The 27,662-nt window shown below is 39.1% G+C and overlaps 1 protein-coding gene across 1 annotated transcript in view; it reads right to left on the bottom strand.

Annotated features, from left to right (window-relative positions):
- The window catches only part of FBN1 (fibrillin 1), a 158,424-nt gene that overhangs the window by 38,202 nt on the left and 92,560 nt on the right, over positions 1-27,662 (bottom strand). The window contains exons 19-34 of the mRNA XM_075160043.1: positions 26,989-27,114; positions 26,196-26,315; positions 25,091-25,228; positions 24,027-24,077; positions 21,309-21,434; positions 20,258-20,482; positions 18,848-18,973; positions 18,628-18,756; positions 17,972-18,097; positions 17,710-17,835; positions 16,682-16,804; positions 12,849-12,974; positions 11,882-12,007; positions 3,343-3,465; positions 2,655-2,777; positions 736-861 (exon numbers count right to left, since the gene is read on the bottom strand). Coding sequence (XP_075016144.1) covers positions 736-861; positions 2,655-2,777; positions 3,343-3,465; positions 11,882-12,007; positions 12,849-12,974; positions 16,682-16,804; positions 17,710-17,835; positions 17,972-18,097; positions 18,628-18,756; positions 18,848-18,973; positions 20,258-20,482; positions 21,309-21,434; positions 24,027-24,077; positions 25,091-25,228; positions 26,196-26,315; positions 26,989-27,114 — 2,040 coding nt within the window. The remainder of the gene's footprint in view (positions 1-735; positions 862-2,654; positions 2,778-3,342; positions 3,466-11,881; positions 12,008-12,848; positions 12,975-16,681; positions 16,805-17,709; positions 17,836-17,971; positions 18,098-18,627; positions 18,757-18,847; positions 18,974-20,257; positions 20,483-21,308; positions 21,435-24,026; positions 24,078-25,090; positions 25,229-26,195; positions 26,316-26,988; positions 27,115-27,662) is intronic.

The raw sequence follows: 27,662 nt of genomic DNA, 5'->3' as shown, positions 1-27,662 counted from the left end.
CCATCAAATACCAGTTACTATGAGTTATTACTATGTCAGATCATATGGCTGCTTCTTTTTGACTGACTTAACTGATCAGTGTTATATCAACTGAGGATTTAAAATGTTACAATCAAATACATGACCTTAATCATGTTGGTAACATGCTTATTATTTGATTTTTGTGAATCTTTGCATATGCAAAGCTCTTATGAATGAGTTGTAAACAGTTAACTGATAACTCACTTTCAAAACTGAACAAATACTCATGGGATGTTTTTTTTTTTTGGTGGTTGTATAAACTTTCTGCAAGCTTCAAACTCTGATTCTGCACCTCACAGAAACCCTCAAAGCATGTTCACTGTATTAGCTATCAAATCAGTGTTTTTCAGCCTCACATACACCAAGGCAAAGTAACAACTTTTTCTGTTTAACTGTTATGAACAAAATGAAGAACTTGGTACAAATGATCAAGACGAAATAGCAGCTGACAGTGCCATTTGGATCACCAAACAGACCCACAAATAACATGTCGTAAGATAGGCTCCAAAAAGCTGTTCTTTATATATACAATAGGGAGATGAACACCTAGAGGTCCACAATAAATGTATAAACTGAAAAAAAACAACTACTATTGACAATTTTCATGCAGTTCTCAATACAACCACAACTGCAACCAATTGTAAAATTTTTCAAACATAAAATATTATTAAGGCAGAATTTGTTGAGTGTTGTTTAAAGCTTACAGAGAATTACCTTCACATGCTTTCCCATCTGGACTTGGCAAAAATCCCATATCACATTCACAGCGATATCCTCCAGGCGCATTGAGGCACTGCCCATTTTCACAGAGATTCAAGTTTTCTGAGCATTCATCGAGGTCTGTAAAAGGAAGAGAAATTGCAGGGTTACAGTAAATGTGGTTTTCTCACCATTTGTTTCAGCTGAAGCATGCAGTGTTGCAAGGATTTTAACTATCCTATTAGCTCTGAACACTTGCAGAAGAAAATGCAATCTAGTTATGTGCAGAGGCTATTACATGTAACAGCTTGGTATATTTCCGACATGTTGAAAATACAACTTCTAATCAAAAGGATAATCAGAGAGAGGCACAGATTCCTAAAGTAGCTAAAGTTAATAATTGGAGGCAGTACACAGGGTCAAATTTAGACTCAGAATGAGCACGTGAATTTTATTACAGTTATTGTTTCTATTACAGCAAAGCCTAGAGGCAGCAATTGAAAAAAGAGGTTTACTGTGCAATGAGCAAACATATGGTAACAGGCGATCTATTACCAAACATACAAAACACTGACAAAAAGTGGCACTGAGGTGGAAGTAACCTGATCAAAATTAAACTGCAGGTTAACAGCTGATGAGAAAAACAGCCTTGCTCCTGGACTACGCTGCCCTTCAGATAGATTGTGGCCCTTACTCTCTAGCTGAAATTTTATACATCACAAAAACACCCTACTTGTTGCAACAAGAGTCTGGTTGGCAGTGTGAGCTTGTAAAAGTCCATGGCTGACAAATCAAAGGTAGTACCTACCAGGATGAATGCTGCATGCTTTGGCAGAGGGCTTACAGAACATTTGCATGCCCTAGTTTGAGTCCCAGCCACCTCTTGAATTCATGAACAATAAAGTATCCAAATTTAAAAAAAAAAAAAAAGTTCTACTGAATGCAGAAACTCCATAAGCACTCCGTTTGAAAGATGCAGTTTATAGACTCCTGGAAATCATCATATGGGAAATTAACAAAAAGCACTGGGTTAGGAAGGCCACTAAGGAAGCTGAATCAGATTCAAGAGAAATTATACGAAGAGAATTAAACAGAATGCCAGGGTCCATTTATAATTTGGAATGATTCAAATTCAGTCTTAAACCTGCTGAGCCAGATTCTCAGATGCCATAAAAACCTGCTGTAGTTGATAAAGTGCTGCTGATTTGCACCAGCTGAAAACCTGGCCCACTAGTTTTCTATCTTTATTCCAAACAGGGTCACCCTCCATGTAGCATCACCAGATACACTAATATACTTAGTATAATAGCAAGGCTCCTGATGACTAAGCTTACATGAGCTAATCTGTTCTTCAAAGCATAAGACTGAAGTGTGGGTGGGAAACTCTCTCTAGCAATGTTTTATAATCACATTTACAATTTATAAAAATGAGGTTTCAGAAGCAGCTACTTCCATCATTCTGTATGTCAGCACTGCATCCCGACACCATCTCTCAGGATGATGCAGTAAAGAGGGCAGACAGCACACACTCACTTGTAGAAAGAACAAATATTTTTTAGGCAATTTTATGAAGTAATTTTAATGCATGTACCCTATTATTTAAATATTCAGGTGGGTAGCCAATGGACTGGCTTACTAACTACCCAAATTATACGATTGTTTTAATAATTTTGCCACGCACTCCAACTAACAAGAAAAGCTCCATAAAAACTTGCATTTTATCAAGGGAAAAAAGTGGCTGCTTTAGACTAGGTATAATACACAGTATTTCTTTCAAGTTATGGTGACTTAGGTGAAGTAGGAGACAATGGAAGATGACATATTAGAGAATAATTTCAAATGTTTAAAAGCTATTTTTGTGTATAGGATCGTAGACTAACTTAGGTTGCAAGGGACCACTGGAGGTCATCCAATGCTTTCCTAAGAAAGCTCACCTGTACAAGTGAAGCCATCCCCAGTATAACCTTCTTTACACAGGCAGCGGTAAGAGCCCATTGTATTCTTGCAGTCAGCATGTGGGCTGCACATGTGGGTTCCATTGGAGCACTCATCCAGATCTTTAAAATAATAAAAAAGGGAAAAAAAAAAAAGAAAAGAAAAAAGCAACATTAGTTAAAAAAAACACACCATGAATACAAACTTTAAATAGCATATGGCACAGGAGCTCTACTTTAAATAATGCTCCATAATAAAACCCACACATATGTGGGGTCATCTGACTGGAAAACCAGGCACAGCTTATTTGCAGCCCAACAAAGAAATCTGACAAGGTAACTGAATGAGGAAACTGCAGGGCACTCTTAAAACTAAAACCTGTATCTTGTTTTCATGGGGAGCACCAGACCTCTCACTGCCTCCCAGCAGCTGCCCTCAAGGACACAGCGCCTCTCCCCATGGTCTAGTCTGTTTTCACCATCCCACCAGCCAAACATGAGATAATGCTGATTTCACAGTTACCATGGCGGAGAATTTGTCCTCCAGCAGATCATATCAAATCGATCTAACAAGCTTGATAACCATTTGTCTTCTCAATTTGTAGGTGTGGTATTGTTTTTTTCAGAATTGCTAGGACCCAGTTTTGGTCTAACCTTATAAATAAATACAAATGCATATGACCCTCACCTGTGCACTTGATACCATTTCCAATCCAGCCAGGGCTGCAGCTACATTTGAAACTTCCTGCTGTGTTTGTACATATGGCGTGTCTATCACAGTTATGGGCTCCAATTTCACACTCATTGATATCTGTAAAAACACAGAGATGTTTGAAGAGCTCATGGACCAAATTTTCTCATATCCAGATAACTGATACCGGAATTTCTCAAGAAAGATAATGTGAACATGAAAGCAAGCCTGCGTTTCTTTATAACATGACATTTAAAAATGAAGCAGAAGAGAAATAAAATCACAACAAAGAAAAGCAAAGAAGCATGTAGCATATTTCAAACATGTGCTGCCCTACTATCTATTTTTCTGATAGGCATATAAAGCACTACTTCTGCAGTTCACTCCAAAGCCTGGTAACTTTTATATTGAAGGAGGAAAACAGTAACTCAGGTTTTCCTTCTTTTTCTAACTGGTGCACTCAGAAAGAATGTGAGGCCACAGCCTTTGGGAAGAAGAGGACTAGCATCCATAAAGATTACCACTGCAGGTATTCAGCGTCCCGGGATGTATGTTTGTCAAGCAGCTTTGCAGTAGGTTGTGGGTCAAATTTGATGACTAAGAGCTGGTGTGAAGACCTGTGCTCCCTGACAATAGAGAGATACCACTACAATGTACTGGCTTGCATCTTGACCATACCTTAACATGACTGAGGGAAAGAAGACAGCTTTCCCATCTGCTCATCCTGGAGTCCGCAGAGAGGTACTCGGGTGGCTCTACGTTGCATGGTTTGCTAAAAGGTCTTAGAGGCAACTCTGCTGCCCAGGGACTCCTGGAATGCAGCACTCCCACAGCCCCCACCGTATCTGCAAGGATGCGATGAACACCAGCTGGGCACCACCTGCAAACTCCTCCTAGGAGTTATCCCTAGGCAGTTAACGAAGCCAGGTTCTGCTTTGCCAGAGACTGTGTGGAAGGTGGAGGATGGGCTGTACCACTGTATTTAATGTGACAGCTGATGGACACAAAGCCCATCAGGTGTGCAGTTTATTAAGAATTCAGGAAACCTAGCACAGTGGAAAAAAGTCAGCATCCTTGGAGACACCAGGCAGCAACTCATCCAATCTTCAACATATGCATTCGTGCCAGCAGATTCTATTTCAGTACTTGCCGTTTTCACCTTATGTTCATTCTTGGGCATTCTCTGGCAATGTCAAAATGTATATAGAGAAAAAAACAAACTAAACTCCATTCTTCCATGTCACAAAACAATATTAATGCCCCATATAAGTACTTGAAGAATGTATAAACTCAAAGGCAAAGTTTTCAGAAATTACTACTGGTAACTAAAACAAAACTGGCAGGAATTTTCTTACACATCTGAGCTATGGATTTTACAGTGTTTTCTGTAACCAAGCTCTCTCTAACTGTGCTTTACTTCCATGCAGGATGGAAATTACCTAGAATTCACACCAAACTACTTAATATTTATATCAATTTTTTCAGCCCTCCTAGGTGCCTTTGCTGTTGCAGTAAGCCAAATCTGTACATTAGCTGATGGAAAGGGAAAACAAGCTCACAAACTCTGCATGATTCCACACGCAAAAACCCAGCTCAGACCCCTCTTGAGAAGATGATTAAGAAAAGGCATCAGCCATCAACCATGTAAACAGCCTTTGGGGTTCTCAGCCCCAAAACCACAGACTTCAGTTTCCCTATCATTGTACCTAAAAGCATTTAGCTCTTTAAAGAGGGCAAGAGAGTGGAGCCATTGGGGAAAGTGTCCAGGTACCATCTTAACCATTTCCTTTGCAACACTTTCTTAGTTTTTTCTGCCCACCCTTCTTTAGACAAAAGGCTCTGTGTCCTTTCTCTATGCCCTGTACACAATTTTTCTTTTCACAAAGGCTACACGTGACTCTGAGAAGCGGACAACATATGTCTGTCACTCTACAATTAAATACTCAAGTCCAGAAATTACCCAAACCCACTGTTGGTTTGGGGTTTTTTTTGTTTGGTTGGTTTTGTGTTTGGTTTTTTGTTGTGGTTTTTTTCTTTGTTCGTTTTTTTTTGTTTGGGTTTTTTTTTTAAAGTCTGTATAGTGGAATTGCATCCAACCTTACTTTTCTGGGTTTCTTTCTAAATGAGGCATTGCTCTGAATCAAAACCCCACATACGAGTATTCCCATAATCTGAATGCTGAAGCCTAGATATAGATCTAAATCTGGCAGCTGGAATCTACTATTAATGAATGCTGACTGCACCAACAAACCTGAAACATGCAAATGGACACTTACTTTTTAAAACTTAAAAAAAGGGTCAGGAGCAGATAATGTCAGAGCATATTTGCCTTTAGCATGTGCAGAAAGATGCATATCAAAAGATCATATGAAGATAGCATCACCCTAAACAGGAAACTAGTGTCTGTCAGAAATCTTAAGGGTGGTCAGAAAAAAAAACCTCATTTTGGCTTGGACTGAAGGGAAAGACTAGAAGGAATTTTGAGAGGTCAGCTACAGTATACATTGACATAAAAAAGCTGAGGCAAACACTCTATATTTTAACCTTTACATGATTTTAAAACCCAAACTGCTAAACATTAAGATTGCACTGTATTTGATTATTTGATGCTTTGAAACATACAAACAATCACATGCTTCCTTATACCCTGCAGAGCACAACAAAACAACACAAAAACCATCATTAGTGGAGAGATTTCTGCCAAGAATTTTTTTAAACCACCAGCAAACACAAACAGAAACTTGCATGCAACAGCTACACTGCAATAAAGTCATGCTCAGGCTCAAATTTAAGGCAATCTAAAACAAATTTTCAACCCTACATAAAGTGACTGCGGACTCCACCTTATCCCACTTCGCACTGACCCGCTAACACTTTGCACCTGAGAGCCCCCATTAACATCTCTCAGTGGAACAGCAGCACCATGACACTGGTGCCCTTGCACTGGACACTTGTTCTGCCGTCACAGACAGACACCGACAGTGTGCCATTTGACACACACACACTAAAAAGCTTGGAATCTTCTGTGGGATGAAAGCTGCGAGCACAAATCTATATCCAAACACAGGTATTTATAATGCCATCTATGTTCTCAGAGATCATCCACTGAAATGCCATTCCACTTGCTTTGAACAAAATCCTGAAATCCTTTTCAGCTTTTTTCCGGGGGTGGGGGGCGGAAATCAATAGATTTCAATGCTTTTTGCTGGGGTAAAGATCAAATAGGGAATGCAAAACATATTTTCTAATACCATTTCTAATACTTTTACAGGGACATTGCAGGGCTTATTTCATTGATGCATGGAAAGGTTTTCAGATACTTGAATGAAAGCTGATTGAGGCATATAAAATACCATCACTGGCTTCAACCCAGATTTTAATTATTTGCAAAGCTATCTGCATTTAACTCAGATGTTGTTTTGCTAAAATCCCTATTCTCTCCTTTCATTGCACAGCTGAGTTATAAGCTTAAATTTATTGCATTGCAATTATTTCCAAGGCAAAAGAGATCTCAGACCAAACACGGTCCTGTGTAAACGGGGCAGTGAAATCAATGGAATTTATGCCTGCTTATACTGGAGCTTAATATGGATTTATGTTGCCATAAGTATTGAATTATGGCTTCACAGAACGAAACAAAAAGGAGAAGTTGAGCTCTGTAGGGGAAAAATTAACTCAACATAAATATCTTTAATAAGAGTAAGAGTCCAGATTGTGCTGTCTGCATGGCAGTACAAACAGTACTACACTCTTCAAATACTCGAACTATTTTTGTATAATTGTTTGAAGAGAAAGGCATTACTCAGTCTGAGTGAAGGTATCATGACCCAAAGAGCACACAGGAGGGCAAGACTCAAGTCAGGGTTTCACACAATGATGGCCTATTCCCATTGACTTCAGGGGGATTTTCACTAAAGAGTAAAGGAGTGAGTCACTGATTTATATCAACCTTCTCCTTCTGCCTCCAGTATGAGGCTGTGACAAGCCAAGGAAAATAAAGACATTCCAATCCAAGACTGACACTGCATCCTCAGCCGGTCCCATTGTGCCCCAGTCCTGCTGCACACATGTTCTCAGCTTTGTAATTGCACAACTCCCATTAATACTAAGGGAGTTGTCTGCCTACAACAGATGAGAATACGCATGATAAATAATATGCACATCTGACATCATAACAATCCCAAGCACTCTGGGGAAAAAAAAGCTGTCAGTCACCCTATTTTGTTGGCTCCTTCAGTTCTCTTCTATGGACAAATATTTTTTCTCTCAAGCCTTTGGCAATTAATAAAGCATCTCTCCCATTAATCACAGAGGCACAAATTTTTAGGGCTGTGGATGTGCAGCAAAAATACACATCATATATACCTGTCACGTTGGCAGTATGCTTGCAAACGTGGCAACCAGAGGAAAGAAACAGCTAGCCAGTATCTGCACAGCGCATTTCTACGCAGTCTGGAAGTAGATCATTGAACTCAGCCAGAGAGGAGCACGGGGATAAGTCACTGTATTCTCACCCATACTCTGGAAACACCCAAGTCATTCCTCCACGTTTGAACAGAATGAGAGTGAACATTAACCCACAAAAATTCACACATTCATCACAGGGCATGAAATCCGCAAGATACTCTGTGTACCATTTACGGTTTCTGTTAAGTTTCATTGGGGCTTCAATAGTCTATAAGGATTCTTAGCAAAGAGTGAATTTAATTCAGTCTTGACCTATAAATCAGTACTGTTTGTCAGGAATTATGCAAATCCCTTAAGTATTTTCTGACTTTTAAATTTTTTTTGGCGCTCTCTGCATATCTGTGCATTTTATCGCACTGACGTTTCACTGGTGTTTCAAGCCTGGGCCCGATTCCCACAGGGCCAGTCGTCTGGTGGAAGTCACAAGGCATTTCCTCCTCCTGGGTCGCTGCCCATGTAATCAGGTTGGTAAAAGGGAAGACTTTTCAGAGGGAGAAGACTGTGAATTTCAACTTAGGGCTCACACAAGTAGAAAAACATATGGAAAAATTCCCCTATTCTGATCTCTATACCTGTAAAATTGTTTTCTCTTTTGGAATCACTCTTGGATTTTATTCAGCATACTGCACGGTAAGCACCTCTTGGAGTTTCACATGGGGCAGTTCACTTCTTGCCTGCCATCCATCCTTACATCATCAGCCTGGGGCGCAGCATGTTATTGCTGGACAGACGCCTACTCACAATACGCTCCTTCTGTAATACCCCCATTTGGCGGGCGGCATCTTAATATTATTATCTTCTGGTATTTGGCCTGACACAGCCAGCTCCCAGATTCATAAGGGGAAATGTACTTGTTTCACTGATACCAGAAGTCTCTTGTGCCATCAAGACTGAAACACAATGTATTATTAATGGCCAGAAGCCAAAGGCAGGGGAGAGAGGCAAGCACATTGTACAAGTCACAAAACGTTATGGACCTATTTCTGAGGGCAAATGACAGGGCTCACCTCTTCCTTTCACCATATCAGGCGTCCTTCTCTTTATAACCATGTTATTGTCAGCCATGCAAGTATGCAGCGTGCACTCACTCCTCCTTTATCCACTACCACCATCATTACTGGATGACAGCAAGTGATGTTCAAGACTAGACTCTCTAACCTCACACCCCACACCAAGGCTGCAGCTGAACATCCTCCACCAGCCTTTCCCCAAACGGCACCAGCATGGCCCTTGCAGAGTCAGAGCCTGGTCTCAGCCCTTCAACTCCCTGAGCCTGCTGTGGAGAAATCCAGCTGACTTTTAAAGCACATTTATTTTTGATCTGATGGCCATCTTGGGCAACTTCTGCCCCCAAGTTCACCTCATTCAGTTTGACTTTGTGAAGAGCGCCCTAAGCCTGTGCAGGCACAGCTCCACCAGGAGCAAACAGGAGGTCTGCGCACGCAGCCGTAACTGGCAAGGATGGATGGGAGAGAGTCAGAGAAGAATTTGTTCCTCTGTGAAAACATCAGAGCAAGTAAATCTAAGGCCCTACATCAACAGTGAAATATTGCAAATTTACAGGCAATACTCCAGAGTGGTGATGAATCACAAAATACAAATGCAAGTGCCAATACAGGATTTCATCTCTGCACAAGTACATGTATACTTTATTGACAGAAAAAGCAGACACAAGATATTTGTCATAAAGCTGGGCAATCTGGAACTGGGATAGGGGAAAACTTTGCAATCTTCTCACTAGTGGCTACGTACCATTGCCTGCCTAGAAAAATCTAAAATGAACTGCTCTAAGTCAGTCTTGCCACAATTTGCCTTGTGAATGGAAATTAAACCATTCGTAGCACTTTGCCTAGGAAAGCTGCATCTACAATTTATATTTTTGCATAATTTTTTAAAAATTATATTTTTGTTACTAAACACTGTCCACATTCTTACTGAGAACCAAGGAGGAGGGGAACTAACATCTGTGTGGGATGGGAATGTAAGTCAGTGGGTGGATTCTGAATACTGTTAAATGATTGGGGAAAAAAACATGTTTATTTGTTAAAATGGAAACAATCAGTAATGACAAGGGAGCTGAAATATTTAGACAAAACTGTAATGGAACCCAGAGGACGTTATTTAGTTGTTCTCATGAAACAGAGAACCTCCCATTCAAAGCGTTGTACACATTTTTGTAATTTTTTTCCACGGGAGTTCCTAAAAACTGTGGATGCTTTTGATCTGTCTGTAAGACAAAAATTGAATCCTGGGGTCAAGGTGCTGTTGGCAATGTCCCTCAGAAGTCTTGAAGGATGCTCTCATGGTCTGCAGTACTTGAGCCTGGGAACTTCAGCTCTGCTCTAATACTGTGTAAACATGAGGTGGGGAACTCAAAGGTCTCCAGCAGAAAATCAGAGTTTTAAAAACCAGAATGTGAGAATCTGCACACTGTAGTCACAATGGGACCTCTATCCACAGTTTCTTCAGCATGAAACCAACTTAGAAAGTTCCTGCTCTGCTTCCTCCCTTTTCTTATTTAAAACCAAAAGATTTTGATGATCTATTTTGAGTATGATCCCTTATCAGCTATATCGGCATAACTGATATTTCACCTTTTTGTCTTAGACCACTGGCCTCTTTCAAATTACTGAGCCCCTCTACAGCATCTATTGTAATTAAGGTGTCCTGGTGGTTTTCCTGGGGAGTACCATCCTCCCTGGGACACCGGCAGATAGCCAAAAGCAGCAGAGGATGGGCTGAGGGAAAGATAAAGACGTGTGAGGCTGTGGGAAGAGCCCACATGGCAGACAGCGTCCATCCAGAGGGCTGGGCTTGGCTGGGACCAGAAGGGAGGGATTTCCCTGCCTCTCCGTTAACAAAAAAATATTGCTTGGGACATTGCCACTACCCTGCGTCACATGCTGCCAAAATGGTGGCTATTTCCAGGCACTTCCCCAGAAGCCATACCTCAGATTCCTCCCCTGCCTCCACGACCTTTCCCTGTCTTTTGCCTTCTACTAGTTGCTTCACCCTCCCTGACTGCTCCTGACCATCACTCATTACGCTGGGAGTGATAGCTGCGCCATGTGTAACTGATCAGCACGGGGGTTTTCAGGTCTAGCGTACTGAAGGTCTTCATATAATTTAGCACAGAAACAAAGAACATTGAAATGTTGGTCTACAGGGTACAATTAGGGATTTCTTGGATTTAGATCAGTTCATATGTAAGTCAAAGGCAGCTGTTACTAATGCACAACTATTCGTCCACAGTCCAATATGCAAAGTACAACTCCAGCTCTCAGATTTTTCTATGAAAGCTGTAAAAAACCAGCTTCGTATATTTGGGGCACTTACAGAAGTACATTATTAACTCTGTAGAATAAGGGCAGACTAAGAATAAAAGTTTGTCTGAAAGACGTTGCCAGAAATGTGTTTACCGTAAGTCTACATTAAAAATTATATTAAACATATGTTTGCATTCATATTTGGGCAAAGTCTAAGACTCTCAACACCTTGGCTTGAGACACCAGCACTAGGATTATTAATATCATGCCCTTGGAGCCTGTATTTGAATCTCATTTCTGTTTGCTGGCAATACATGAAATAATGTAAATTCTGATTTTGCTGATATAATGTAGTTGAGTAGCTGTATTGTTGCCACTTTTAAAAAACTGAAAATATATTTTAGCACATATTTCAAGCCATCTGTGTTTGCCAAAACAACGCTTAGAACAGATACCTGTTATTTGCATGCATAGTATATAATTAACTAATCCAAATGCACTGAGGTCCTCAGGAGTCTGTCAAGTTACAGGCAATGGCATTTTCTGTTCTCTTAGACCAACAGCAATGCACTAACAAGCCCACGTTTGTTCCCAGTGGACATTTTGTCATTCATTTCAGCAGATGCAGCATGTGCTACTGAAGTTCAGCAGAACACAAGCTCAGCAAATATGGATAAGAGATACAATATTTAGCATAAATAAGTGAAAAGAAATACAGTAAGAGGAGGTTTTGAACACTAGAGAAAAGGGCATGCAGACTCACTAGTTTAACTAAAAGTTAATAATTAAACATTAAAACATACCTGTGCAACCAGTTGTGCCTTTCTTGCCTGAATATCCCATATCACAATGACAGATAAATGAGCCTTTTGTATTCTCACAGGTTCCACTCAGACAGATGTTTGGATGCAGATCACACTCATTAACATCTAAAAAAACCATGAATTAAGATTTATTAAATAAAATTCTGAGAAAGTAACTGGCAAAATCTCTTGCAATATGATGTTTTGGTACAAAAATGGGCTACTTATGCAAAGAGAAAACTGCTTAGGTTAGTTATTCCTTACCTAGAGTACATTTCAAGATCTAGTTTAACACTGCTGTATTACCACATCTGCATTAACATACCTTTAATTCCAGCTTTCCTTAAAAATAGAGACTGATATTCAGCATGTTATCCAAAGAATGACTATCTCTATTTATTGATGCTTTCTATCTATATGTACGGATGTGTATATACATTTATATGTATATAAATGCATATATTACCTAGTTTTGTACAAACACTTCTCCTCAAATACACTCCAGATTTTTAATTTAAATGTGAAAAATTCGTTTTGGAGATACACTGTTTCATTACTTTGTTCTACTAAGGTACAGCACTTACACATAGTTTTGTCTTAGAGACAAGTTTAAATCAGCACTGGTGATTTACCTTGCTAGAAATTTTCCACGGCATCATCCACGAGCACTTCCTTTCTGCAAGCACTCTCATCTGAGCTGCATAAAAACCTCACTGGAAGAGGACCCAAAGATACAATGCTATAGATCATCATGTTTGCATCCCAGTCTACAGGGCTATACAAAGATTACATCTGCATTTGATAAACATAGCTTGTGCAATGGGGCTGGTCCTATGGTCAGGTGGCCAAAATTAGGGCATAAGAGCAATACTCTTTAAATATTATTGTCTGCCTACTTGGAAATAGTGCCTTAATAAATATTTTTTCCCTAGTTAATGCAGATTGGAAAATATGTACTTTGACTTACCTATGCAAGTCTTCATGTCTTCAGATGCCATGAATCCATCATAGCAAAGACATCTGTATTCTCCTGGGATGTTTGTACACTGGCCTCCGTCACAGATGTTAGGATTGTCTTCACACTCATCAATATCTACAGGGAAAAATCAGATTAAAATATGCTACCTTTATGCAATGCAACTAGCCATAATCATGGCAAGCAAACATTTTAATGCTCTGATAAACGTGATGAAGATTGAATCCTTGCAAATAACTGAACGGTACATCGCAAAATTTTCCTGATGAGTAAGCTCCTCATCTCCAGCTAAAGTCAGCGGCAAACATTCCCCTCTGACTCCAATGGAAACAGGAACCAACTTTGCAGGTAAAAAAAGTCATCAACAGAAGAAAAAAATACAGAACCTTTGTCACACCACATGGCCACATACAACTGGAGATTCTTGGATACAATCCATCATTGTTGAAGTCAAAGGAAGCTCTGAAGTCAAATTCAGTGACAAAAATATCGGACTTTACAGAGCTTAAAAAAGTCATCATACATGCAGAATACCTCTACAGGTCTCAAGGGTGGCAACAAACTGGAAACACAGAGTTGAACTTGTGATGGGAATAATTACAGTACATACATTTAGTTCACTAAGAGATTTTATGGGTTTTTTTAGCATTTCAGCTGACTGGCCAGGCCAGCCATATAGTTACATCCTCTAGCATGTAAGTTGTTTTCTCAATTCATGAAATTGGCCATCACTGATTGGGGCCAAGCTGCAGAAGCAGACACTTTATTATGTTAATGCAGCCGTGCTAAGGTCTGGAATCTTTCAGAGTCCCTGGGGTTGTATTACTGTTCCTTGTAAAAATCCCTAGAATCTCCCTGTGTCAGCACCAACATAGACCAGCGAGAGCAAAAATCAGAAACCCTGCCTAGTGATAAAATGCGAAAAAAATCAGCACAAAAAGGACAAGATTCAGGAACCCCCTCCAAGAGAAAGGGTGTAACTCATTATCAGACCAGTCTATTGTGGATTGCAGTAATTATGCAGCTGCAGAAAATGAACTCACTTTAACTTAAAATATTACATTCATTATTCTTCTGTATTTCTAGCAGCTAACGCTTGTGTGGATACACAACTTCTGCAAGGAAGAAGGCTGACCAGTCCCTGTTCATCTTAACAAGCAAATAATGTTGCCACGGACATTAGCCTGGAAATATTAATTTGGAATGGAATTTGAATTAACATGCAAAATTAAGCTCTAGAAATGGGGATAATAATGACAGAAAGAATAAACTTTATTTACTAACCTGTCACTGTACTGATTTCACAGTTGGGGGAAAATCAGCTGACAAAGAACCTGTTGTTTCTCCTAATTGAGCTGATTATTTATGCATAACCTCACCAATTCAAACCTGACCTACTACTGAACTGAACAGCATTCTTACCAGCTCAATTATAAAGAAATATATTCCATAATGGCTTCCAGCTTTGTATGATGTTAAAGACAGAAGACATGTTCACACAGAAAGCAAACTGAAAATGTAAAATAGGTGTTTCACATACTCGGGTCACAGTGCTACTATATATTGTACCATGCACAAACATCTAACACAGTAAAGCCAGATATTCAGTGCAATGAGTAGAAAATGTCATAAAATACATTTTTTCTTATTTTTCACTCAGTTTGGGCAGAGGCAAAATTTCAGCATGAGGATTTTTAATATTCACCAGATGTTTATATATGTAATTAACATATCTTCAAGAGAATGTGGCAGCATTTTTAGATACTAAAAGGGTGGTGAAGGTGACCCCTCACATCTCTGGATATTTTCTTAGGTAGAGTTTGACTTGACTTCCAAAAGTGTTTGGTGTTTCTGCTATTTAAACCTTTTTATCTGTTGGCTATTGCATTCAAGTCTTTCTTAGAAGAGACTATGAAAATGAATAGCTAATAGCTATTACTGGCTGACCTATGAATGAAATTCTATTTTTCAGAGTCAGGGCTGGATATAAATATGCAAAAATTCACAGCTAAGATCAGATGCTTTTTTATTTCTCACCCAGGTAAGATCTGACCACAAACTTTTATGGACATGTTTATGGTCAAGTTAGTTAATGTGTGGAACAAAAACACTGAGAATCCATCCCCTCCCCACAGTAAAGGCAATTGCTTCCTCCCTTTTTAATTTTGAGAAGGGAAAGATGATCGTTTTCTATGTTGAAGTTTTTAGTTTAATACACAGGAAGGTGCTGTAAATGATCAGCTCTGGTTTTGGGTTTAGAGATGTCTTTGAGTGGCTAAGGGCAAGCAGGAGTAAAGCACAGAACTTCTAGCCAGTAAGACTTGAGATCCCCAAGACTGTCCAAGTACACACTTGGGTCATTTGGTCCCCAGTCAAGCCGAGAAGATGAAAACAGAAAAGCAGCTCAGAGAACCCTGCTGCCCACCTCCTCCTCCCTTCCCTCTCATGTCCCTCTAATCCCATCACTTGGGTTTAGATTTTGGCTGAGGCAAAATTTTGATCAACTGGTTTTATTTTTGCTTTGAAAAAGTGCCCCAAACACCAACGTTTGGGCAAGTTTTTGTACAAACTTGCCTCTTCTAGAAACTTGACCTAAAGCAAACTATTTCTAATCTAAATATTCTAGGTTTTGAAATACTTAACTTCAGGGTCAGTCAAATTTGCCCTGTTTTTCTAATTGATTTCTTTCTTTGAACAAGGGTCCCATCCTTGCTAAAGACTGGCTACTTTACATCTTTCTGACAGTGTAAGCTACAATGGCGGGGGCAAACTACATTTAACTATGCTTTAAGGCTCTTTTATCCTTTCGAACGGTAGCGAGTGGTCTCAGGGTAATTGAGATCCTGGTCAGAGGTCTATAAATATTTACAAATTCTAAATGTGAGCTCTCTCTATTAATTCAGTATAGAAAACTCTGCATTTGTTCAACCATAAAGGTAATTCTATTCCAAGGGATTAACCCTGTTATATTTCTCATGCTCTTCAAGGAGCTCTTGGATGGAATTGGCAAATAACTGGCAAATATTCACATGCCTCAGCGGGCCAGTGGTTGTGCAGCAAGAAGAGAAGTGTAGAATTATCTTTCCAGTAACCTATGTGGAAATCACTGAGTACAATTCACTTACTGGGATTTATGACTCCCAGACTCCCAAAGGAGAACACCCAGCCGTTACAGAGCTCTGAAAATTTTCTCACAAACCCTGTTTAGAGTGTAAGAGAGCTGTTTCCTAAGAAAGATTCATACTATCCAGATTTCAGTTTGTCTGAAAGTCATTCAGTTTTGAAGTAATGCAGCATACTTGCATTTGACTAAACAAAGAATTAAAAATAGGAATTTTCTTGCTTGCTTAAGAGCACACTACCACAGAACAGGGCAATCAGCTCCTTTTCTAGCATTTCTGTCTATTCTCTCTCCAATATAACCACACAGTACACATGCAGAGCATTTTGGTTTATGTTTATGATGATTCTTTCCATTGACTTCAACACATTTTGGATTTGGATCTAATATAATACCTTAAGGGAGACAATTTATCTCCTACTGAAAAAATTACAGCTTTTTGTTACCAAACTCAGAATCAACTTGTACACTTTCTGAAATTATGAAGAATCAATTCCCTTCAAAGCAATTCAGTCTGCAGTTGTCCAATTCTGATGCTTTGGATATGTTTACTTTAGAAAAAGAACTTCACTTTCTGTGCATTAATTACTTTTTTTTTTTTACAGTATATTTATTACAATAGCTTTAATCTTAAAAAGAAGGTCCGTTTTTAAACTATTGAAATAAACACTTTCAGCGGAAGAGTTCCCAAAATCTCTCTTACCAGTGCATGTCCTGTGGTCTGGCATGAGTGCAAAGCCTTGTTTACAGCTACATTCATAGCTGCCCTCCGAGTTTGTACAGAAGTTCTCACAGCCACCATTCATTATACTGCATTCATCAATATCTAAAAAGTAGAAAAGTACAGTTAAAACACACAACATCTTTTACTTTAAAGCACATTTCAAGGACACACTTTGAGTCAGCTTTCCAGAACAGCATCAAACCAGAATCTACACTTGACATTTGCACACTCCTTGAACATTCAAGTGTTTGCAAATATAGGCATTGGGATGGATGTCAGGCAAACCAGGGAGGGAAAGAGATGATATTATCTGACTGCATATACAAATACCTCTGCAGTTCTCTTTCTACATATAAAAAGACCACTGTTGGGTTACCACAGTATCATGAAGGCAACAAAGTTTTTGTAAGGATCAAGGGAAAAATTATCTACTAGGTAGAATTAAAGCCAGTGGATTTTTCATGCATTTTCATGGCACAATAAAATGTATGCACATAAAAGAGTGCACGATATATGATTTAAGCTAAATGTCTTTTACAAAACGTGGCTTTAAGGAAACAGTTACTGGACAGGCCCTATATTTGAGACAATTGCAGATCAAATTAGGAAAAATTCAGTTGAACCACATGATTCTAACTCCATGGTCTGTCAGGAATGCTGATTTTTAATAAAATATAGAACTCAGGATTTAACAAGGTATTCCTTCTTAATGACCAAATTCTGAAGTCTTAGGCCATTTAAAATAGTATGCTATTTTATGCATCATGATTGATTCACTAGAGAAAATAAGCTATTACACAGTTAATTGTAGTGCTGCCATAATTTCATTCATCCCTTGCAAGTAATGGATGTGCACATTTTGGTTTTTCTGCATACTATTTTGACAGACTGTACTAGATTTTTGAATCACAGTTAAGAACGTCTTCATACAACTACTAAAGACGAAACAATTATTTGTGTTTTATTTTCCCTATTCACTAGCGATCCCATGTAGATTTTGTCCTTACCAACACAGTATAACTTGTCAGGTGTGGACTGATATCCAGGGTTGCACGCACACTGATACTTTCCAATCAGGTTGACACAATGTCCGTTTCGGCACAGGCTGGTGCTTAGGTCGCATTCATTAATGTCTGTTGCAAAAGAAAGAGAAGAATGCATTTTGGGTCTGAATGAAAGTGATACTACAGCAAACATTGTAAATGCACCTGCAGCACAAGAGCGGTATAAAAAGCTGTGCACAAAATTGATTTTGCCTGCATGTCTCACCTATACATGCAGAGATATTTGGTGATATCTGATGGCCTGGAGGACAATCGCACCGAAAGCTTCCCTCTGTGTTGATGCAGGTGCCGCCTCGGCAGAGAAGGGGATTGCGCTGACACTCATCGATGTCTGTGGGGAAAAGAGAAGGCACATCACTGCAGCGGCCAGCACTGCCACAGCAGCAGCCCATCCCTCCCCATAGTCTGGTACCCATCACAGCACCATCTGCCTATATCGGCTCTGGAGCCTTTCCTACAGCTAGTCGTCCCTCACACCACAGTGCAGTTAAAAAAAAAAAAACACAATAAATTCAAAAAAGGCTTTTCTAAGTATTAACATACTCTAACTTCAAAGTTCAGGATGGTGTCCCACTTCACAAAATGGGGATTGTGGGGATAAATTTAACATCCTAAAATCCTGACCCTTGCTCATTTATGCATTGGCATCCTGCAGAAGCAGTGAATTCACATTTGGGGTGGAAATCAAGTTAAAGTGAGCTTTAATAAGACTCAGAAAATGACAGGGACCGAAACCCAGGTGCAACCAAACCTTCAAAAAAGTTAAAAAAACCCAAAACCAACCAAACAAAAAAAACCCCCATGCATAGCATACTAGCACATAGCATACTATTGCACATCTATGGTCTATAAAAAACATACCCATGCAGTTTTTCATCATCATAAATCCACTTTCATAGCCTTCAAAACATTCACATTCAAAGTCTCCGGGTGTATTGACACAGATGCCTTGGCCACAAAGATCAGGAGAGATGCGGCATTCATCAATATCTGTAACACAAAACACATTCACAGTATTTTCAAGGAGTTCAGTTTTTCCTTTTCAAATCAAAGTTATGAGAGATACATCCATGCAATTTACCTGTGCAATTCCTCTCTTCAGAATCAAGGGCAAATCCACTGTCACATCTACACTTAAAACTGCCGATGGTATTTCTACATTTTCCATGGGTACAAAGACTGGGGACCATTTTACATTCATTGATGTCTAAATATGAAACAGTAAGGACATATGATGTTATCACTTCATACAAAAACAGTGCACAAAAGAGCAATGCCGACTTCAGAGCTCATCCTTTCTCATGATAATGACCTCTCCTTTTGGGAAAATTGTAGACCACACTACATAAAAACTGACCGATTTCCACCTAACCAACAATGTAGACACTCTACACTGGAACTGCCAAGAACACTGCCTGCCATAAAATGGTATTAAGTCTCCCCTTTGTCCCTTTGTCCTGCAGGATCTGATCTGCAGCTCCCTGAAGTCAGCAGTAAGATTTCAGTGGACAGCGGATCAAACCTATAAAGCCAAAGGGAGTTTCCAAAAGAACCACTCTTGTCTTCTGGTTTCTGAGAAAAAAATGTGACTTCCATGAGTCACAGAAAACATAACGAGCATAAATAAAAGCACATGTCACTTTTCTTTATGGATAATTAATGGCTCAGTAACTGTAAAACTAAGGCTGAAACTTACAACAGCAATTGTCATTCATATACATTTTCCCCTCCTTTCAGACTTCAGAATGTTTAGGTTTGGGGTAACTGGCTTTATTTATAAACATCCATTTGTGCTTCTGACATTGTCCAGCTTAACCCCACTGGTAACCCTAGAAAGACGGCTTTCAGCACATGACGCTAGGGTGTCACTGTGAGATTCCAATTTAATGCTGGAAATTTACCAACAACAGTCATAACAAGACTCGGTTTACAGTAAATCAAATTCTGCTGACTTGAGCTATCATTCTGGAAACATTTTTCAGTACTTCTCCAAGTAGCTCCACAAGAAATTCCCAAAATTATTCACCTTCCCTTGCTTGCTCCACAGTAGAATTAAAGTTATTGCACCCTGCGCAGGTAAGAAGGATTACTCTTTCAATACATCCAAAGCTGACTGCTCAGTTTGTTCCAGTTCTTGTACTATGTGGAGCCAGGTTTTCAAAGCTATTCCATCAGCCAGAAGTGCCATTAGATGCAACACAGGAGGCAAAGTCAGGCACAATTTAACCTCTCTAGTAGAGACACAAATTTAGTGGTTTGAGGATGCAGTATTATATGGTATTTAATGGTCTGTGACACAAACTAAATTATCTTGTGTTTTATTCTGGCCTTTATTTCCATGAAATCTAATTGGATTTTCAAATGTGCCTTAAGGTGAGTGAAGTGCCTGACTGTCACTGAAATCTTCAAACCCACAGGAATTGTCCAAAGCAAGACTAAAAGGAAAAGCCAGCAGGATTTGCTGGCAATGAACCACAAACGGATCACATACCTTTAGAGAAAGGTTTCCCAGTTATCTCGATCTTTGTAGAGAACCCAGGTCCTCTGGGACAAAGAGCTTCAAATTCAGGTGATCCCTTCAGAGGACACTCCTCGCACTCAAAGCCCCAAGCTGCCCCCACTGAACAGCAGCAAGCATCCATTCGGTGTCGGCCTGGTATTTGTGAGGTGCATTGCTCATCTTCATGCTGCAGGTAGCAACTCTCCAAGCGAATGTCTGTTGGGCAATTGAACAATATGTTGAGAGAGAAAGAGAAAATTTAGTTCACTGCAGAGGAATCCTTTTCCAGAATCCCTTCACAGGACAGTTTGCTCCATGTTTTTGTGGACTCAGAGGAGTGTACCAAGCACACTGCGTAATTTCTAATAGCAAAATATTAAAGCTAAACTCAGAAATTAAGAGTTGAAGTAAGTTTAAAGCACCGTTCTGAAAAATGGTGCTCAACACTTGAAGTAAATTTTGGATGAGAAGAGGATTTTTAAGCATTCCAGCTTACCATACCTATATAAGGCCTTTTAATTACTACAAGCTATGCCTTCTTCTGAGACAAATCTTAGGCATTTACGGTCATAAAGGGACAAAGGTGCTTTGGATGGACAGCACACAAAACTTTGGTATTCTGTTGCACCCTCCATTAAGGTATACAGTGTGGCTAGGAACACCACATCCCTCCTCAGACACCTGAGTCCCGGCCCACAGTGGTGCCCCCCCCAACTCTTCCAACCTTGGTGATTTCAGTGGGGCTGCAGATGAAGAGTGCTAAGAGCACAGATGATCTGTAGGGATTTGTCAGACGAACACTCTGGAACTAAATCAATGCTATTCACCAGCTAGCAGATGGTGATGGGCTTTAGCTACTACCATTGGAATCTGTTCATATTCCAGTTGAACTAAGTTCATATCCCTAATTAATTCCATTTGAAAATTACTTATGTGGACAAAACCAATTTTCCTTACTTGTAAGAAACCATGCAGCACAAACATTGCTCACCACATAGATTTGCTCTTCCCTCGTAGACCTGTAAATGGAATTAATACCTACCAAGACATGTTCGTCCAGAAGCATCTAAAGTCATTCCACTGGGGCACTGGCAAACAAATGATCCCAAGGTATTGACACACTGCCCGTTTGTACAGACTCCAGGAAACACCTCACATTCATTTACATCTATTTCCAAACAAAATGTGAATAAAAGTAATCACTAGCATGCTAAACATGAACAAATCAGAAAAAATATGAACATTCTAATGTTTGGGGTTTAGGATAAAATACAAAACCACAGCAGTTTACATGGCCTGACAAAATTCAAAATATTTAGGATTTCTTATGCAAATCAGCCAGAACTAATTAATTACAGAAAACTGCTGATGATTAGAAGTAATACATATTGCTATTTGCCATTCCTACATATAGTGAAATCAAACTCAAAAGTAACAAAAAAAGGCAGAGGCATTTAAAAATTATATCAATTTTCATACTCACTGTGGGCCAGATTTTTGAAGCAAATGGGCAAAGAAAGACAAAGGTAAGTGCATAATGAGATTATGCATTATTCCAATGAGATTAAGTTATGCTGTATTTTTTTAATGTTTTATTTTTTAATTTTTTGTATTTTTAATGTTTCTGTCTTATCAGGAACACATCTGCATGTCTGGAAACTATAACACCCTTTGAAACCTGGCCCTATGATCTTGTCAGCAATTAGTAACTTTATATAGATTAAAATAAAACTCCTTATGACTGCACACAGAGTTTAATTTCATTAAGTAAAGATTATATTTCTATATTTAAGTGGCAAATTTAGCAGTTTTGGGTAAGGATAATTTGATTAACTGTGTTAGCTTGGCCTGAGCATAAATAAATGTTTAGTAATCTAAGCGTGGGGTCCTCCCACCAGTGTCCTTTGTGAAAAGCACATGCTTCACAACTGCCTTTAGGAAAAAAGCCTCCAGCATTAAAGACGGCCTAAGATGAAGCATGACAATTTTTAAGACAGGAGAGGATAAGAACAAGAAATGAGAAAAGAATGACTGATAATCTATAGCTGAACACTTATGTATGGAGTGGAGAGAAGTGGGTAGGTTGGACTCGCTAGGCCTCCGACAAAACTGGTGCAAACAGATTCTGCCGCTCTCAAACTGCACGGAGCAGGGTGGACATCAGTGGCCTCTGCCCTTGCACAGATATTATAAATAAAAGGCCCATATTGACTGGAAAGCAGGAAGTAAAGCCAGTGGACTATTAGAAACCACTGAAACACAGTTCACGGCCTGTGAGCTATATTCCAGCTGACAACTCCAGGGCTCACCCGTAAACTAGAGGAAGACTGCCAGTTTAGTTTGCTTATTTCCTTGCACAAGGTCCATTACTCATTTTACAGGGGCTGTGTATGGGAGAACTGAGTATCACCTTTTGGGAACTAAACTTACTCCCTTGTCCTGTCTCTCACTTGCCAGTAAATTTCCTAGAGATCTTCCCCTGTCTTGAAAAATGCTTACATTGGTTGAAACCCAAATACGGCTTCAGTATGTTAAAAGCAGGGGAAACTACTCTGAAAAATCTGGGGCTATCTAGGTCCCACTGAAATGAGAAAGATTAAAGCATGCAATAGATGTAATCCGAAGTGCTGGTAAAGGAAATGCTGAAAACAGTTATGTCTACATCTTGGAAGGTTAAACTTTCCATCCCAGCAGTGTTGAAAATGTTCTAAGACTTTCCTTGTGAAGAGAGATAGGTGGGGCCACTTCCCCCCCCCACCCCTTTTCTTTCAATTACACACTCCAGAAAGTGTTGCTGAGGTCAGATAAGTTATGTACAGTGGGTCTGCAGCACAGACGTGCCAAGGTATTCAGTCATCATTTGGAAAGCAAAGAATATGTGTGAGGGTGTTCCTCTTTTTTTTTTTTGTTTTATTTTATTTTTTGTTAAGAGAAAAAACAATGTTTCTTTATGGAAGCTACATATGGGAGTAATTTTTAAAAAATATTTTAACTGCAGTGTCATGTCAGATGTTGTCAGTCAGGATGACCCACAGCAGTTTGAGACTCTCTGAGCTTCTGCATATTATGGAAATATGCAGTACTTTGCCAGGGGTTCAAATCAATTCAAATGAAGATGAAATAGGGTGGGACCTTCAATTCTCACAGAATAGTATAGAGTCATCTCATACCAAGCAAAAAGCTACACATTTAAAAAATCTTCAACCTTTTCTTTAACCAAATTTTAAATGTGTCCTGATGCCTTTTTTTTTTTTTTTAATAAGACTTTGAAACTATGCTTTGGAACGTATCTGATTTCATATAATGTCGCATGGAAGAAAGCCAAAGTTAAGGAAAAAAAAAAAAAAAACCAAAAAAAACCTTTCACGTGAAATATATTCTTTAAACATTCTTTTTCTAAAGCACAGTAATGGCTTGTCATACCACTGTATCAATAATGCCATGTTTTATAACATATATAAGATGCATACTTTGCCCTAATTGGTTACTCAGTTAACAGTATTTGAAGACAGAGAACCATCTCCTTATACTGGTAGACACACTATTTGCAAGTGTGTACCGTGAGATAAACTGTGAGTATGCAGGAATGTTAAACAAACTGAAGCCAAATTCATCCCTGACATAACTCTAATGAAGTCAATGGAACTACACGAGGTAAGAATTTGGCATAGTGTTCCTCTATGCTAAATTAACCACTTAAATCAAAACACTGGCATTTTTTCATTCAAGCTCTGATTTATGTTAAGGCAACAATAAATACCTTCACACAACGTTCCTCTTATTCTTGAATATCCCTTTTGACATATTGGGTCTGTAAAACAAACAAAAGTGAACTTTTAGAACGCTACAGTCCAAAACTCACCATTAACTTAGTGTGCAAAACTGATCATGTGAAATATTATCTAGAGTTCATTGCTATGAGAAGCCTGAGTGCTTAGACAGTATCTCAGTATTTTCTGAAATAATAAAGAGATAAGATGGGGCAACTACATAAACTACTCTAAACTATAGAGTGTCAGCCATTATCCTCTTTTGCTTCCCATGTGTCTTAGCTAGCTAACCCAAAAGCGGTTATATGATTCCTGCTTCATTCAAATCAATTAATTCATTTAACTTGATCACAGCACATTACAGCCCTATTTACCATGGATGGATGAGGATGAATTCTGCTAAGATACACAGGATAAATTTAACTAAAGATTTGAGCAAACTAGCAGCTTTCAGCATATATAAATAACAACCCACACCACACACATTTCTGCATTCACCAGCTCATCCTGGGTTCCCAGCTCATCCCACAGTTCGGTCTAATTATTAAGTGAATATGCAGAGACCTCAACCCATTTCTTGATCAACCGTATGATTCTCTAGGTCATCAGTTAATCTACAGAGTATAATAACAAAGGCTACTCCCTCTCCTCCCTCCATTACCACACCAAAGATCCATTTGTTGCAAACATTTTCTTGGGAGCTCTGGGGAACATGCATCTATTGCTACATCATTAGGAACTCTAGATCACCAATTATGACAAACCATGCTAAAATAATGCTGCAAGTTACAGACTGTAGGTGTGGTCCCTTCCCTTCAGAATTTAAACTTGTAAAATGTTTACTATAAAATCCAAAGTTAGAACCTTCTATAGCTACATGCTACCTCTCAAATATTAAGACTTCTCTTTTTCACACAGAATAAGGAATGAGCGCTTGATAAGAGAACAAGTAAAGTTATTTGTCTAGCCCATGCCCAAACTTCTATGACAATAATCTGGACCAACCTCAGAATAGGAAAAATCCTAGATTCCTGAGGAAAATGAACAGCGTTACCTCGTTCACATGGTGTACACGGGCTTCCCCAAGCAGCACCTAGTGAGGAACAACACTGGGACTTCAGAGTTGCTCCGTTGATATTTATTTCACATCTTCCATCCACTATGTTCTGCCAACAGGTACCCTTAACGGTTTCTGTTTGGAAAAAACCCCAATGTATTGTCATGCAGATTGTTTAGCATTTTACATTAATATATTTGCAAACACACTTGAATTTAACCATGAAAGAGAATCATCCTTTCATTATAAATTACCACATCAGATCTGAATTTATTTTAAAAGCTCTTAATTTATCCTTCTCCATGCTGGACTATAGCCTGAAATCACCCCAGCACAGAGCCCTTGCAAATCCTAGTTTATGCTTATTGATCTTAACGGGGAATATCTCAACACCATTCAAGCCCTGAGTCACTGTATTTGTTATGACTCAGATTAGAGGCACATGCAGAAGAACAGGGTAGATATTAACCCTTTTTAGATCTTCCATTAATCTCTTAGATCCCCCAGTCTGATATCTGATCTTCCCATATAGGGAGTGGCAGGAGATAGCTAAGGATCAGACAGAGCTATAGTTCCACAGTTTTCCTCACTGATTAGGCAACAGCTATAAATTATTGTCCCTCCAGAACAGGTGAGGGAAGAAATTATGAGTCCACAGAGTATCTGCGTCACAGCATTGTCCATGGCTGCTCTTGAGCTGGTCTGGACTGTATACAACTTACTCATGCTCCATCTCAAATAGAAAACTGGCCTTTCCAGAGAGCAGATCTTAACGAGAACTTGTCCACCCCTCTTGCAGGAGGAATTAAGTGGGTGAGCATAGACCTGAAGAAGTAGTCTTTGCATTTCTCTATTTGTTACAAAAAAATTGCATCTCTCTTTCAAATTTGACATGGAAGCACACCATGCTCCCAAGTGCTAGTCACACTTTATGTACCCACAGGTGAAAACAAACACTTTCTTAACATTGTTTCTGCAACGTTTTCCACTAAATTTATCTACACAAGTTATTTTTAAATATTTTCTAAAGTTGGTGTACAGCGTTTGTATGTTACTGGACATTTTCAACCAGCCAACATAAAATCTTCAGAAGGATAAATACCTATGCAGATGGTTCTGGTTGTATCCAAAGTACTTTCAGGAGAACATTCACAAGCAAAAGAGCCTGGTGTGTTTTTGCATACCCCATTAACGCAGGGGTTAGATTCGCACTCATCGATATCTAGAAGAGAAACACACTGCCGTTAGTGCCAGGAAGTGTTAACAAAAATACATACGGCCTTTTTCAGCTTAGGGAAAAATGGAAGAAACTTTCCTCATGACCAGTTTTCCTGATATTCTGTTTTTCTGTTACGAAACTCTTCACAATAGACTAATGATGCATGTGTCCTAAAGACATATTAACACGTTAGAACATTAAAACATTGAACTTGGAAGCAGCATCTCATTTTTCAGTGATATCGAGCTATTGCCTTGCTTTGTGGTGATGGACTGTGTTGTTTAAATGATCTGATACCCATCCTGTCTGTGGCTCAAAAAGGGTTCAAACTAGGAGCCGTCTGGCTCTGTCCTCCACACAAGATAAAAGATTTGTAAAACTTAGTTCTTCTAAAGTTTTTCTCACCCTTGGCACAGTGTGAGACTGACTACCTGTGGGTAGTAGTAGTCAGTAAGCAGAATGCTAGTACAGACCTAATACAGGCTATTCCATGAGGTTATCTAATGCTTTCATTTTGGCTTTGTCTCTCCTCATTCCCCTACTTCCCCATATAATTTCTTTATGGTCTTTTTAGTTCTACACATTATATCCTCATTAAGGTTCAAAGTATTTCTGGCACAATCTGAGAACAATCCAAATGAGTAAAACTAGGATGAAATGGAGTTTTACCAATTACCTTCACATGTCTTTAGGTCAGGAGTGTATATAAATCCTTTTGGACAGGTGCAGGTGAAACTTCCAGGGGTGTTTCTGCATTGCCCATTGTCACAAAGCAGCATGTTCAGTGCACATTCATCAATGTCTACAATGAAAATCAAGAACTTTTTAAGAAAGAAAACATTTCTGGAATAGAAGCCAGGACAGAATTTCCCTCCCAACAGCCACATTTCATTAGATTTTGTGTATGTGGAGAGAAGGAGACAAAGGGGACAGAGGGAGAGACTACTCACACACATGACTTGCACTGTTTTTCAAAGACACTAAAAACATTTCTAGATTTTTTTAGTAGACAACAGGCTTGGAATTATTTCAAATGGAAATGACCATTCCAAATAAACTAACACTAAAGATCCCACTTACTGCACCTTCCTTCTTCATGAAAACTATCTTTAAAATAATGGAAACAATAATAGTTATATGAATTCAAACCACACAAATATTACCTAGAGAAAAATTAACATTTTAATTTTGTTTTTTAAATAGGGAAAAATTAAAAAAAAAACCACCCTTCTCTGTATATTTTTGTTGACTTTTTCCTGGGCTTTCTTCCTTAGCAGGCTGCTTTGCTTTTATAAGAGCTCGTACTTCCTTTCTACACATATTCATAATACATGACAGCCATACCATGGT

This window comes from Calonectris borealis, chromosome 11, assembly GCF_964195595.1.
Source record: "Calonectris borealis chromosome 11, bCalBor7.hap1.2, whole genome shotgun sequence".
Taxonomy (NCBI): domain Eukaryota; kingdom Metazoa; phylum Chordata; class Aves; order Procellariiformes; family Procellariidae; genus Calonectris; species Calonectris borealis.
The sequence above is the reverse complement of the archived record's forward strand: the minus strand, read 5'-3'. Positions and strand labels throughout refer to the sequence as shown.